Source organism: Thunnus thynnus, chromosome 20, assembly GCF_963924715.1.
Source record: "Thunnus thynnus chromosome 20, fThuThy2.1, whole genome shotgun sequence".
NCBI classification, from domain to species: domain Eukaryota; kingdom Metazoa; phylum Chordata; class Actinopteri; order Scombriformes; family Scombridae; genus Thunnus; species Thunnus thynnus.
This window is the reverse complement of record NC_089536.1, coordinates 7,470,462-7,484,942: the sequence shown is the minus strand read 5'-3', so window position 1 is coordinate 7,484,942 and position 14,481 is coordinate 7,470,462. Positions and strand designations below refer to the sequence as shown.

At 43.2% G+C, this 14,481-nt stretch overlaps 1 protein-coding gene across 7 annotated transcripts in view; it reads right to left on the bottom strand.

Annotated features, from left to right (window-relative positions):
* tanc2b (tetratricopeptide repeat, ankyrin repeat and coiled-coil containing 2b) overlaps positions 1 to 14,481 on the bottom strand; it is a 145,879-nt gene that overhangs the window by 17,164 nt on the left and 114,234 nt on the right. For 4 of the 7 annotated variants that reach the window (XM_067577201.1, XM_067577203.1, XM_067577206.1 and 1 more), the window contains 5 exons: positions 12,052 to 12,183; positions 4,823 to 4,861; positions 3,218 to 3,499; positions 2,868 to 2,992; positions 643 to 874 (listed from right to left, as the gene is read on the bottom strand). In XM_067577201.1, coding sequence (XP_067433302.1) covers positions 643 to 874; positions 2,868 to 2,992; positions 3,218 to 3,499; positions 4,823 to 4,861; positions 12,052 to 12,183 — 810 coding nt within the window. The remainder of the gene's footprint in view (positions 1 to 642; positions 875 to 2,867; positions 2,993 to 3,217; positions 3,500 to 4,822; positions 4,862 to 12,051; positions 12,184 to 14,481) is intronic. The other 3 variants (XM_067577204.1, XM_067577205.1, XM_067577209.1) reach the window with 1 other exon arrangement.

The window sequence follows — 14,481 nt, the reverse complement described above, 5'->3', positions numbered from 1 at the left end:
CTGAAAACATAATGCCGGTCACAGCTGTCGCCGACAAAGAGGCACAAAAATGAATCATCACAGACTTTGTTTTCATCTCTAAATGAAAGCTTTGAACGGGAGCACCCGTAAAGCTCAGGTTTGGTTTAATGAATTAGCGGGTCGAAGAGAAAGATCTGCTCCAGCATTAAGATTAAGAATTTAATCTTGACTGTATTGTTCATTAGAGGCATCTAATATCATGCACTAAGGACTCCAGTCAAAGACTTTATTGGATATTAAGGTCTGAGGAGGCATCAGTTATAAATTGTTGAAGCGCTGTGTTTGAATGTGAGGCAAATACCTTTGAATCATTGCAAATTCCAGTTTAATATGAAGAATGTGAAGACATTCAGAGCGAATAAATCAAGGTTATGAGATAGAACAAGAGAGATGGATAACCTTGTAATGCCTCTGAATCATTTAGAGCTATAGATTACTGTATTTTCTAACTCTAACTAAATATTAAATCCATTCTGTTTCTGCATTGTGGTAAAAACTCATCAATAAATTCAGATTTAGGAGAGCTTGAATCATCATGACTTCCAACCGATTATATTTGACGCAACCAACACAGACAGATACAACTATGCTCGACTAAACGGGAGCCGGTAAGTGTATCACCTTTGTAAAGTGCATCCAGGGGCTCGAGGACCCCCCTCCTGAAGGAGGCCAGGGGGTCCTGGACGCAGGAGCGTAGACTCAGGATGCTCTGTAGGTGCGGCTCCCTCAGCAGCTGCTCCCTGTAGGCCACGAGGTGAGGTGAGCGGCACAGCAGAGCCGCCACGTTGTGCACAAACTCCGGCACCAAGCAGGTGTAGGCGTTATCTGCCTGGCAGTAGTGATACGCCACCACCTGGGGGCGACAGAGAGTTGGGAGAAAGATTACAGCCGAGTCACTCAGAGAAACATAAAACTAAACACTTCCATTTTCCTTCTGTTAATCTTAACACTGACCATCCTTTAGGTATTGGCAAACTGATTGTAAATCAATGTCAAGGAGCATGGGAGTTAGATGACACACTTTTAGGAAATAACACTTTTTTTTTTTTCCAGGGTTCTGTCAGTGCAAAGCCGGTTTTTCCCAGCGTCTACTACAGCTACAACTCATTTGGGATTGAGTCAACTTCATGGTAGATGATTGCAGTATAATGAAACATAATACTTCTCGTTTCGCTGTACGGTTTTAGCTATTAATAATTCATCGCTTCCAGCTGCCAAGAGAGACTGATTCGGAGTTAGCTCATGCATGCTCATGTGTGAGATGACTGTGGCATGAAGGAGTCAAGTGTTAAACTGTCATATTTCACAGCCACGTACTTGAAACGTGTTCAAATGAATGATTAAACGAATGAATGAATAAAAAAAGTTATCATTGCACGGACATGCAGCGATATTAGAAAATAGCAGAGGGCTAGATAAGATTTTCTGAGAGGTTAGACGACTAAACAATAGCAGCAGCAGGTGTGACCGAACGCTCCCGGGGACTGAGAGATCACAAAGAGTTTGAATTTTCAGAGGCAGCGATCAGAGGGCAGTTAGAAAAAGGGGGATGATAAAAAAAAAAAAAAAAAAGACTAATCAAATTGGAATGCTAATTTTTGGTCACAATGGAATAAAGGGGCTTTAAAACAAAAGGGGTGAAAAAGGGAGTGAGCTCAATTATTGATGCACAGAGTTAACAAGATCTAATAGCTTGGCTGGGAAATGGCTTTCTGCAGGTATAAATATTTCATAAGGCTCCCTGGCAAAGTTGTTTTTTCTTTTTTAAACACATCTGCATAATGCATCAGGCTGGGACTGGGGATGCAGATGGCTAAGCAGTAGGGGAGTAGGGGCCCGAGATGCAAACGCAGACAGGAAAGAAGACAGGAAAAAGAGCCGGTGTCACACATCATGTAAGTTAACATTGCACGCAGGTTGAAAGATGTTAAATGCTTCGATATTATTATTTTTTTAAAAGTCGACATTAAGGAAACAAAAGAGCTGCACATGACTTTGAATGTTTTAAAAAAAAAAGGAGAAGCTAAAAGCAAACATATCTCCACCTGTTTTGATGTCTGCCACCTCAGGAGCGAACCCTGTGTGAGTGGATGACGGCACGTGGGCGGCTTGAAACTTTGACTTTTCTTTCAAAAGCTTGAAAACCGCCTTATTTCCGACAGAACCCCCCCCCCCGAGTCGTGTCCACGCTTTGTATTTTTGAAATGGCGGTTTTCAAAAGAGCGTATCATTGGCTATCCTACCACCTGTGTTGTAGCTAATTGAAAAATTAAGACATAAAAAGGAGCCATTTAAAATTATCTCACTGTTTTTTCAATTACTGACAGACTGAGGCCAGAAAATTTCACGCTGAACCAAAAACAGATAAATTTACAATTACATTAAAATGACCGTTTTAGTGATGCAACAATATTTCCTCTTTATAATCATGTATGCGGTGCTACTCTATTGAAAAAATGAAAGAATTTGTACAAAAGAACAACACGCTAGTATGCAAATGAGACCCTTAATATGATACTTGACAATTTTTCTTTTTTTTTCATTTACCACAGCTACAATAGGGAAAGAGGAAGCTGTGGGGAGGCGGAAATGTTCATAAGTTGTTTGTGCTTGTGCTCTTATCTTCTTGTAATTTACTGCAAATCAAATGAGAGCTGGAGATTTTTACATTAAAATCACTACAAACACACTTATTTTTGGAGAAAATATATATTTTGCCTTTTTAAAACAAGCCCATGGGAGGAGAGGAAGTTGAAAACACACCGATCGACTATAATCTGGTATTTAAAGACAAACATTCCTCTTCCATTCTTTGTGCAGTTCATGGACGCAGGTGTATCTCGTACCTGAGACGCCAGCCTCCTCATGGCTTCTTCCTGGCGTCGCCTCATCTCAGGGGTCCCGGGACAGCTGCCTCCTCCCAGGGTGCCGTGCGTGGGCTGGGGCTGGGTCAGAGGTAGCCCCTCTCCATCTGGACACGAGACAGCAGAACACGCTCAGGGGACAGCTCGTACACGTGTCACATTCGTGCGATGTTTTTACACTGTTATTCTCAAAACAAAGGCGGAAGTAATGTTGCCTAAAGTTCCTTAAAAAAAAGCTGTTTCACATTAACACATTGTCAACATTTTCAAAACAAAAACCTTCTCTGCGATAAAGGCTTGGAAATCCAATGCATAAATAAGTGGATGCTTACGTTTGGGTGAGGCCTGAGGGCTGTCGGAGGCGATCTGTCTCATGCGGGTGCCGTGGCAGCTGAGCGCCACCAGGCGGGAGATGATCGCCGTCTTGCCGAAGCCGATGTTGCCGACTACCACCACGCCACGGTTGGTGCTGGCGTTGGGGCTGTTGAGGTGGGCGTCGATCTCCTGGAAGAGCCACTCGCGACCGGTGAAGACGGAGTCCATGGTGATGCTGGGCACCTCAAACAGCAGAGGTTTGAGGGCGATGTCTTGAGGCCGATAGGGTGCAAAACGCACTGGCGAGCCAGGAAAATAGAGGATTAGTCAGTGATGTTACAGCTGTGAGCAACAGTTATGTTTGTTAATGTTTTGCAATTGATGTCTTTCCCCTTTTCTTGCAGTAACGCATCTGAAAACTGAAACTGGGTGAGTTATAGTGTGCACCAATCCCTTATACTTGCTAATAACATTCAGTCAAATACTGCATATGATGAGCTCCATATGTGTGCAACCACTCACATGTCTATGCATAAACAGGTAGCTAAATCTTCTTCTTATATACGATATGCAATCAATATTTGTATTTTCTAATGAGGAGAGTATGTTGGTTGGAAGGGACATTTAATTTAAATCCTCAATTTGACATTGCTGCACTATGAACTCACCACATTTCTCTACAAGTGTAAAATCTAGGAACAACAAAAAATAAATGATATTTGACATTAAAGATTGACATTTTGACAGTCTGACACACTGAAAAATGTTCATAACTTGTACTGAAAATGGTTAACAGGTAAATGATTGTGCTCCAGGACAAAATGACAAATTGCACCCTTAAACCCTTTTCAGATATTTTGAAGGGCCTGGATTAAAATGTACTAGCTATGTTAAAACTGAGCAGTTTTATTAGCATCTCATTTTAAGCTAAAGATGAAGTAGGAACACTTAAGTTTATGTAACTATCTAACTAATTTTACAGACTAGACTTTGGTGTTTCACATTAATGTCTTTGAATGCCACATTTTGATAGGCAGGGTAGATATTTTACAACAATCAAAATTAAATGTGCTTTAAGTTTATGTTATAGTGAAATAAAATCTGCAGAAAGTCAAGAGTGACTCCTGTTAACAGCCACTGCTGACTGTTGATTTTACTCAGTAGGGGGAGTCATTAAACTAAATTCCTCCAGAGGTTGGGCATCTTTTCAACAGAACATATGGACCATTAAAGACTAATGAGGGTAAAATGAATCTGGTATGAACTTCTGAAGATGTGTGATGAATTCAGTGTAAAATTTAGTCTGCTGCTTCTGGGTGTCATCTCCTGGGTCTCGTTTTTTTTTTTTTTTTTTTTTTTTAAACTGATTTGAGCTTTGAGAATAAAAAAACATGCTCTCTTCTATCTGGTGTGTCATTTCTTCAAATGTTATACCAGTATCTGGCAATTATGCCTGATTTGGAATGTGGGTTGTATGTGAATAACCCAAATGGTTTGCTGGCAAGAGCGTGTGCCACTTGACTATAGCGATTTGACTTGGAAAGCACTAGCAAACAAGCAGGGGCGACTGCCGAGCAGAACGCGCAGCCTGACGCAAAAAAATGAAAATTAAAGTAACTTACGTGACTGGGATTGCCAGGCATGGGTGTTATTAGCGGAAGCTGAGACGAACAGCAAGCAAAAGACAGAGAGAGAGGAAGAGATTGAAAGGAGAAAGACAGTAGTGAGAGAGACAGAGAGAGAGAGAGAGAGAGAGAGAGGGGAGAAAGCAAGGCAGTGAGGACAGGAATGAAAACTGGCAGCAGTGTGCAGTGTGTCAAGAGCACAGAGCAAGGTGTAGCTCAATGAAAAAAAAAAAAAAAAAAAAAAAGAGGAAGCAACAATAGCATCAGCATATCATGATGTCAAAAAATATGGGGAACCACCAGACCAGGGTCGATTACTAATTGAAATCCTTTGAATTACATTGAGCGTATTCTTTAGGATGTCTGGAGGCTAGGTTGGGGAAGGTTTGCACTTTTGGGAGAATCTAATTGGTTCCATTGCGCCGGGCAAGATCAATCAATCCCCATAAAAGTAATTGAATCCAGTTCCAGTAGTAATTCGACCCTGGGAGGGAGACTCCAGCCTCAACTCCTCAGCCTATTGTGTGTGTGTGTGTGTGTGTGTGTGTGTGTGTGTGTGAGAGAGAGAGTGTAACAGGCTGCTTAAGTTCGCCACATTCTCAACATACAATAATCAACCTCAGCCGCAAACAAATCTCAAATTTGGAGTTATTACAGCAAGCCTCACACCAAACTATAAAATCTGATTTTCACATCAGTCCCTCTGTTGGGCGCCTTTACCGAGTTTAAATTTGATCAGGTTCTTGCAGCGTGTGTGTGTGTGTGTGTGTGATGAGAAATAGCTGCTGGTCAGACGATAGCCGGTGCAGTAGTTCATTTCACACTCTGCAGCATGTTAGTAATAAGAACACTGTGAGTCAGAGCTGTAGGAAATATGTATCATACATTAGACTGGTGGGATAAGATGAGATGAGAGTGTGCGGAATTTTTGTGTGTCGGCAGAAATGTCTGAACTGTGTGCAGGTGCAGAACTGCAAAACATATCGAGGGGAAGGGGGGGGGGGGTTAGGGATGGAGTGAGCGTTGCATTAGAGCTGTATGTTTTCTGCAAATGACTTCAGTGTGCTGATTAAGAGCGCTGCTACATAATATAATGAGCTGATATAGCTCCTAATGTATTCTTTTTAACCACACAGCACTCCAAAGTTGCTGTTGCAAGCATGACTCTCTTCCAGGAATGCTAATTATAAATCGCAGAATGAAAAGAAAATGCGATGATCACGCAGCTGAGAATATTCTTACTTACGCAATCAGCAAAAACTACAACAGATATATACCTGGATGTGGGTGAGAGAAGCTGTTCTCGGTTTATACTGAGTGTACGGCCAGAGCTGCATTTTACTGCACTAAGCTCTGTGCCAGCTACATCCCAATGTAATAAAAGACATTTCATCCATATTCCCTGGTCAGATTATTTTAGTGCTAACTCAACAAACAGACACACACACATATAAACACACACAGCGAGAGAGCGGCTACTCTGTTCTGTCTATAATGCACACGCTGATGTAATATTCCTCCAATTGGGTGTCACACTGTGAAAGAACGGACCTGATGCAACACTGTTGATGGGGGATACAAAAACTACCCAGTGCTGCCATGTACAATACCATAGGCCGCTAAAGTAAGAGGCTAAACACAACTACTCTGTTTTAAATGGTGCCAATCCAATTATCTTGGGGGTGACTGAACGCCAAACGTGCCTTTGAAGCCGCGTCCGTCCTCGTGGAATTGCTAAACACTCCCCCGCACTATTGGGCACCATCCTCCAAATGGTAGAAACGATTACACCGCTTCATGCACGTTAGGTCGTGCAGCTACTACTGCTCCACTGTGTCAGGTATTTCAGGAAAACATGGCAGCCATGTTGTGAACGGGGGCTGAGGGAGTTGTTTCCGGGACGGTGAGAGAGAATGCGTGTGTGTGTGTGTGAGGGATAGATAGATGGATGGCAGTTGCTCATAATCCTGCCTATAAAACTCCCCCTCAGGCGTCGTGGAGCGAGGTATCACTCCCCATTCCCCTCGCCTCCCCTCCTCCACCGTCAAAACCTCCATGGCCAGACGGAGCGAGAGTCTCAGACGTTTTAATTATTCACCAGGTGAGGATGATTCACGGTGGCTGAACAGCCTTGAGAAGGAGGAAGAAGAGAAGGCAGAGGAGGAGAGGAGCAGAGGATGGGAAGTGGAGGAGGGGGATGAGAACAGAGGGGGGAGGAGGAGGAGGAGGAGGAGGAGGAGAGTTGGCACAGAGGTGGAGGAAGAGGAAAAATGATGGGAGGAGGAGAGGAAGTTTAGACGATCGGTCTGTTTGTTGCGTGAGGGGTCTGGGGAGTGTGGCGATGGGGTTATCTTAGGTCAGGTGATGCCTGACGTGGGAGTTTGTGAATGTGAGTTTGTTCAAGGATAGGTTTTTTTTTTTCTTCTGCCGTCTGGTTTTATCAGACATACAGTTAAAATTCTAGTCCTTTCTTCAAATAGTGGATGTGTCACAGCCGAGCAACAGAAGACAGTTATTTCAACATGTTACATAAGATACAAAGTCCTCAGAGGAACCTGAAAACAGACCTACATATCAAATCTAAAAAAAAACATGATCAGATTAAAATGACAGATAACAGATGAAGGCAGCAGATAGAAACTAAATAGTTATCTGAAACCTGTTGCTGTCAGTTGTTTTGTTGCAAACATGTTAGTGCACTGTCATCAAATCTAGACTCTCTTGACTAAGACAGCAATAAGGGCATCAATTAGCCTGTTTTAGTTGTAAATAAATGCTTACTATAAACAGCAGTGTAATTCTAGTTCATGTAGACCTGCAGTCTTTCTATCATTGTTCCAACATAAGGATAAGTCTGCTGTTGTTCTATATTTTTCTTACTGTCAACCAAAACTAACAAGGTGTTTGCCTGTTTCTCAATACTTGCTGGCTTCCCTACCCTGTCTGTAGCACTCAGCTCCAAGCCAACTGGTTCCTCACAAATATATAGTGTCATAATCTCAGTAATCTCTTAAAATAGCTGGGCAAATGTTACTTAAACAGGAGTAAATAGTGCATTTGTTAGGGACTATTTCCAGCTGCGGATGAATACGCATTTGGTGTACTTGTGAGTATTTACAGCAGCAGGAAAGTGTGTGTGTGGGTTTGAGAAAAAAATAAACTACAGTGCCCATGTTTATGGTAATGAAGGAACATGTGACTCAGTGCAACAGTGTGGCTCATTGATGTGTTTTTAATAGTTTTCGGGACAACAATGGAGGAATAAGCTGCAAGCTGGTTTTGGCTACATGAACAATACTCAGTAGGATCAATTCATTTTTTTTTGTTTTGATAATTTTATGGGATTTGTTGACAATATGAAAAAATATAGAATATGCAGCTCTACCATTTAAATGTCTAATCAATTCAAGAGTTATTATTTAGGTTGCACTTCTGCCAGGGAATATATATGGGTGTAATAAAACCCTCCGGAGTTGAAAATATTTTTATGATCCAAAAGCTGCTGCCATCAGCTAACACAAAGCCTGTTTTGTATATGTGAGCAGAGGTAGAAAGACAGCGAGGGAGGGGAGGGGAGGAGGGAGGGGGGGAGTGGGGGGGCAGAGAGCGACAAAGACAAAGAGAGGGAAAGTAAAGATAAACGAGGGAGAAAAATGTGTGTGCAGTGTACAGTTATGTGAGAGAGTTTGCGGTGAATAGATAAGGTGGGTGGTAAATCTTAGAGGTAGGCAGGAACACAAGAAGGTCCATTACCATCTGACTCACTCTCCTCAAAACAGCAGCACAGCTCCAGCCCCTGATGGCCGGCATCAAAAGAAGCTTCGACGAAACCAACCGGAGAGAGAGAGAGAGAGAGAGAGCTGCATCTGTCAGCTGGTTATCACCTGACCAACACATAACCAGCAGTCCTCTTCTCCTCTAGTTCATCTGTAAGTCTACATCTAGCAGCCTCTCATACAAAACAACCAACAAACTCTTATTCTGTGAGGCCCGATGTGTCTAATTATTTGTGCTTTTTGAGGAATGAGGCTACTAATAATGTAACAAATGCAATAAAACCAGGTAGTGGTTCATGTTCCACCTGTTAAAGTACAATAATCACAAGCTACAGCACATAACTTGCAATTATTGTACATCTTCTTTAAAGGTGCAGCGTGTAGAACGGACTTGGCAGAAATGTAATATTCATAAGTATGTTTTTAGTTTATAATCACCTGAACATAAGAATTGTTGTGTTTTTGTTACCTTACAATGAGCCCTTTATATCTACATAGAGAGCAGGTCCTCTTCCACAGAGCCCACCATGTTGCGCCGCCATGTTTCTACAGTAGCCTGGAACGGACAAACCAAACACTGGCTCTAGAGAGGGCATTTCGCATTTTTTGTGGCCACAGTAGGTTCTCCTTAGTGCTTGGAATGGGAGGGGGATTCAGCTGGTTGCAATCTGCAACCTCAACACTAGATGCCACTAAGTCCTACACATTGCACCTTTAAAAAGTTATTTATCCAATTATCCATCTCTTCTCAAATTACGCAGCCTCTTGTGTCAAACTGGACAATTTGGTACAAGATGAAAGGCCACAGCATAGCTACAATCATCCTCTGGACACCGTGAATGTCTACAATGTATTTCACAGCAATGCGGCCATCAGATATCTTGTGTACAAGTGGAAACTTTGATTTAGTGGCAGCAGTAAACAAAAAGTCACAGGCTCACTAAATCATGAATCATCCTCTCGGTACCCTGCATACTCATGCCAAATTTCATTGCAATCTGGACACTGGTTTTCTTGCTCTAGACCAAAAGACCGACCAGTGGGCCAAGTGACAGAGCCGTAATTCTAAACTGACCAACCAATCACATAACCAGCTCATTCTTTATTCAGGGATTCCCTCTATACGTCTATTACCTTCACTTTCAGGATTCAAACTGTTGGTTATTTGTCCTCAGATCATCTACTGGGAAAATCCCTCTCCCTTAAGTTGTTTGCCTCCGCATCCTGTCTCCCTCTGTCTCATTCTCTGTCTCTCCTAGTGAATCCGCAAGAGCAGTGCACTCAGGACGCCTCTGACACTGATCCGAGGAGGCAGAAAGCATGCTAGGACGCAGTTGGTTGGCTTGTAAACACACTTGGCTGCCCTTAGAGAAGAAAGGTTGAAACAAGTGGCTCTGGCAGTAACAGGGAAGCTCTGAAAGGAGCTAACTCTTACCTTCCTTCTTCTCTGTCTTTTGTCTCTTCCTATGTGTCCATCTCCATCTCTCTCCATACCTTTCTCTTTCTTTCTAACACTCTCTCTCTCTCTCTCTCTGCATTTGTCTGCAGCTAGCTGCCCTCAGGCAGTGGAATCACATCACAGCTCAGCCGAGCGCACTCTCAGCTAAGTGGGGTCTTAACAGGTGTTTAAAACACACAGGGACGCATATTTGTGTTCGCTTGGATGGCAGAGGGCTGCCATTATGGCGCTCATTACTGGCTAAGTGACAGAGGAAGAAGGGCGAGGGGACACATAATGTTGTGACATAAGGCCCTTTGGCCATTTGGTGAGCAGGCTGAGAAGATTTGCTCGATCATGAAGATGCTTGCTGTGTGCTAGACTTGAGCAGTGTGCAGTGAAGCACACGCCGACTGTGAATGTTAAGCACTAAGACAAAATTTAGTCAAGTGGTGATACAACCTGACAAAATGCTCTTTGTGCACTCCGGCAGTCTCTCTCTCTCACACAAAAACGCAAACACATGGACACAACAAACAGCTGACAACGTCCATCATCAACAGCTCAGCAGCATCACCGCTCGGATACAGCAGCAGAGATATATACGTACATGCAGACATTTGCATCTGAAACACATTTCAAACCCGCAAATCTACCTTCACTGACTCTTATTCGGATTTTAAAAATAACTCGCTTGTCATGCAGCTTTTGCCTTGCGATGCTCAGCTGCTTTGAGTTGTGTTATTGTTTGTGGATGAAAAAAGGAGAACAGTGTCCTATTGTGTGCTTCTGCACTGTGTTGCTTTGAAGGAACAAGCCAACCACAGCCATTTTTTTTTTTTTTTTTTTTAATTAAAGTGAAAGTCGATAATGGTTGATTGCTTTAACTTGAAGGCTGTAGTGCTTTTCAGCTGCAAAATATCTGCAGATATACTGCAGGCCCTATATCCACAGCCAGCATTTACAGTGCAGTATCTCTTGTAGTAAACATCTTTTCATCTGCATTGTTTTGTTGCAGTTAAACTCGTAAACTGGAATCTTCTTAAAGCAAAATTGTTTTATGGATTTTCAATATAAAAATCTGAATTTTAGGCATCCTGGTGCACCAGTGGTTTAAGTCATATAACTGCAACATCCCCGGTTCAAGTCTAGTCCGGGACCTCTGTTGCACATTATCCCCCATCTCTCTCTTGTCTCATTTCCTGTCAGCTCTCTGACAGAAAACAATCTTTAAAAAAAGAAAAAAAAAAGAAATCAAAACTGTCTATTTTTAACAGTAGAACAAACTGTCAAGGCTTTAGGCTTTATTGAGTGAAAATGGAGCCAGATAGGAAGCAAGAAATAGAGAGAGGGGAGCGACATGCAACAAATGTCCCCATCTGGAATCGAACCAGGGACATTGCGTAAGCATCTCAACCACTAGACTATCAGGATGACCCCAACTCTTGATATTTTTGACTGTATTTATTATTCTACTCCAGTAGAAAATAATCTGTATATCTTGATGTTGTATTTTTCCAAATGATGCCTTTAAGCAGAGAACAATATTTCTTGTAAAGTTCTATTGTTAGTGATACAAAGGCGTGTCTGTCTCACATGCAGCTCTCATGAACACTGAATAATAAAATCGCTCAGTGTCAGCAGCACTGTATGCACCTTATATGGGCTGCACTAGCCCCAGGCTAAAAACTTTCTTAGAACCTTCTTAGCCCCAGGCTATGGGCGCTGTTAGCCCCAGGCTAAGAAAGCTTTCACACTGGCACAATCCTGGCACATTGCAAAGTGGGCTCACTCCAACTTTCACCTAGGGCTTGCTATTCCTGCTCCAGAGCAAGGTTAGCCCCGAGTTTGCAGGGTTATCCCCTGAAAAGTGACTAAACATGTGGCTAAAAGGTGCCAGTGTGAGTGGACTACAATGTAGGTCCTGCTGTCAGTGGACATGAGGGGAGAGGAGGGTCTATGTTTGTGTGTGTTTGAGTGTGTGCTCTCTTTAACACCGCCTTGTTGCTTACCTCTCAGGTCCTGCCCGGAGCGACCCGGCCCGCAGGTGGTGCTCTGTCTGGGCATGCGCAGCGAGGTGCGTAATGGAGTGTGTCTCTGCTCATCCAGGTACGCCAGGTCCTCCAGGTGGGCTGAACTGGTAGCTGTAGTCGTGTGTGTGTGTGTGATAGAGGGGAAGGGAGACAGACAGGGAAAGAGATGGAGGAGGATGTTTTTTAAGAAAGATACTATTGTCAGCATATATATGTACACTGAGATATACAGTACATACAGCAAACAAACCAAAGCAAACACACAAAGCAAGGTGGCACCAGTGGAGGCCAGCGTCCTGAGGCAGTTGTCAGGCTCCAGCTTTCATACTTGCTAATTCCTAAAGGAAAGAGCAAGCCAGCCCCATATGGTTTTGTCCTAAAATTCCCTCCTCTCAGTGTCTGTCACGCGGCACGGAGGCAGATGCCATCCGGCCCCTCTCAGGATTAATTAGCTCAGCAGACAAATGTCTTATTCATGGAGTGAGCGCCGTCTGACGCTGGCTGCTGATTGTTCACACCACGCTGTGTCTTCAGGGCCAACGCTCGGAACCAGACGCCGCCTGTGTGAGTAAGCATCAGACATGACTCTGTCACACCTGAACCCCACGGTTCAGCCAGAGGTGAGAGAAATGGAAGGGGAGAAACTTTGAAATATGAAAAGCAGGAAGGATTAAGGGACTTAACTGTCAACAGGTTGGTGGTTCCCTGCCAAGGCGAGAGCCGAGACAAGTGGTCAGTCATCGACAGAAGCTGGGATCACTTAGTTTGTCCCTCATAAAAGAAGCCAACAAGTGCTTTGACTGGAAATTTGGTTAGAATAAACTCTACTAATGCATGAATCATGGGAAAGCTAGGGAGGCAATAATAAAAATTATCTCATTACCCTTTAAAACCTGCGTATTTCTTTCAATTTTAACTCAAGGATAGCTCCTATTTATATCAACTTGTGTCTGATTTTCGTAGCTGTAACCATTGTTTCTATCTGAACACTGAGATGACATCGCTACAACAAAGTAAAACAAGGCAAACACGAGCAGCCTGACGATCATTCAGGTTTTAAACAAGCCAACAGTTACAAGCCGGATTACTGAACCACAATATTTGGGAGTAAAAACAGACAGCGAGCACAACTGAAATATTGTCAGGAAGTCGCTTTTTAAACTGTGAAGGGTGTTTTACAACTGGGTGTTTGGGGTATAATTTTACAATTTTCCAAATAAGTTTGGCTGTTTAAAACCTCATTATGTGCCTTCTCATGTTTCCTATCAGACTAATCTTTTGCGATGTCACCGTGGTCATCCGGTGAGTAAAACGTCATGACCGACACAACCGATGCACAAAGCTACAAAAAACTAAAAAGAAATATTTAATATATTAAGTATTTATTTCTGTTAGTGAGTAGAAGAAGAACTGGGAATTATTTTCCTCTGACACTATACCTGAAACACTCTGAGTTCCTGAGAAGTCAAATTCAAGGAGCTGGGAAAAGGTGTGACTGGCAAAGCATGGTTCTTCTCTCTTTCTTTCTCCAGTCACTCCAAAAACTAAAGCACGGTAATCCCTCCAAGTGGCAGCCACCCCCCCCTTGTACCAGTGTAAAACTCACCAGCACCTCAACACTGATCCTGTCCTGTCCTCTGTTCAAAGAGTGATTTCTGTGCCGCTGCGGTTGAGCTCAGTGAAGTACTAAGCATGTGCTGACTGCCTGAGTCACCCTAGCCATGGACCCAAAAATGAGCCACATGGGCTTCCCAAAATGGAGGGAAAATGGCAGCTGAGAATGCTGGAGGCTTGGCCCTTATGTGAATGGGGGTGCTGGTCATCCAACTAGGCTAAAAGCAGCAGAGACAGTGGAGGCATTAATCTGCTGCTGAACCAAGGAAGAATGACTCAGGGCTACAGGGCTGAAAAGTCTCCTTTTTTTTTTTTTCTATCTTTCAACTGTGTTTGATTCTGAGGACTCAAATCTGTGCGCTCATCATCTGTATCTGCAATGCAGCAGGCTGCTGGGGATCACATTCACAGTTCCTGTGCCAATGCGCTAAGACTGCACGCATAGTGAAAAGAAGTAAAGAGGAGAAAAAAAAAAGTATGGAAGAGGGAAGAGTGTGGAGAGAGTAAGAAAAAAGAAAGTGAGAAAAAGTCTAACTGTGCAGCAGAGACCTCAGCTGCTTTGGGCAATGACAGCCACATCAGACACTTCCTGTTTTAAAGAGTAACTGACAGCATGAAAGCATGCGTGCGCACTCACACTCACGCACACACACACACAAAGACCAGCTGGGCCGCCGTCCAGATCCAGTCACAGTATCAGCCAGGGAGCTGACTAGTCATCGCAGATACGAGGTGGCTGCTGGTGCTCTAAACGCCTCGCCATTCTCCTCTCATCTCCCCGAGAGATGACTGGAG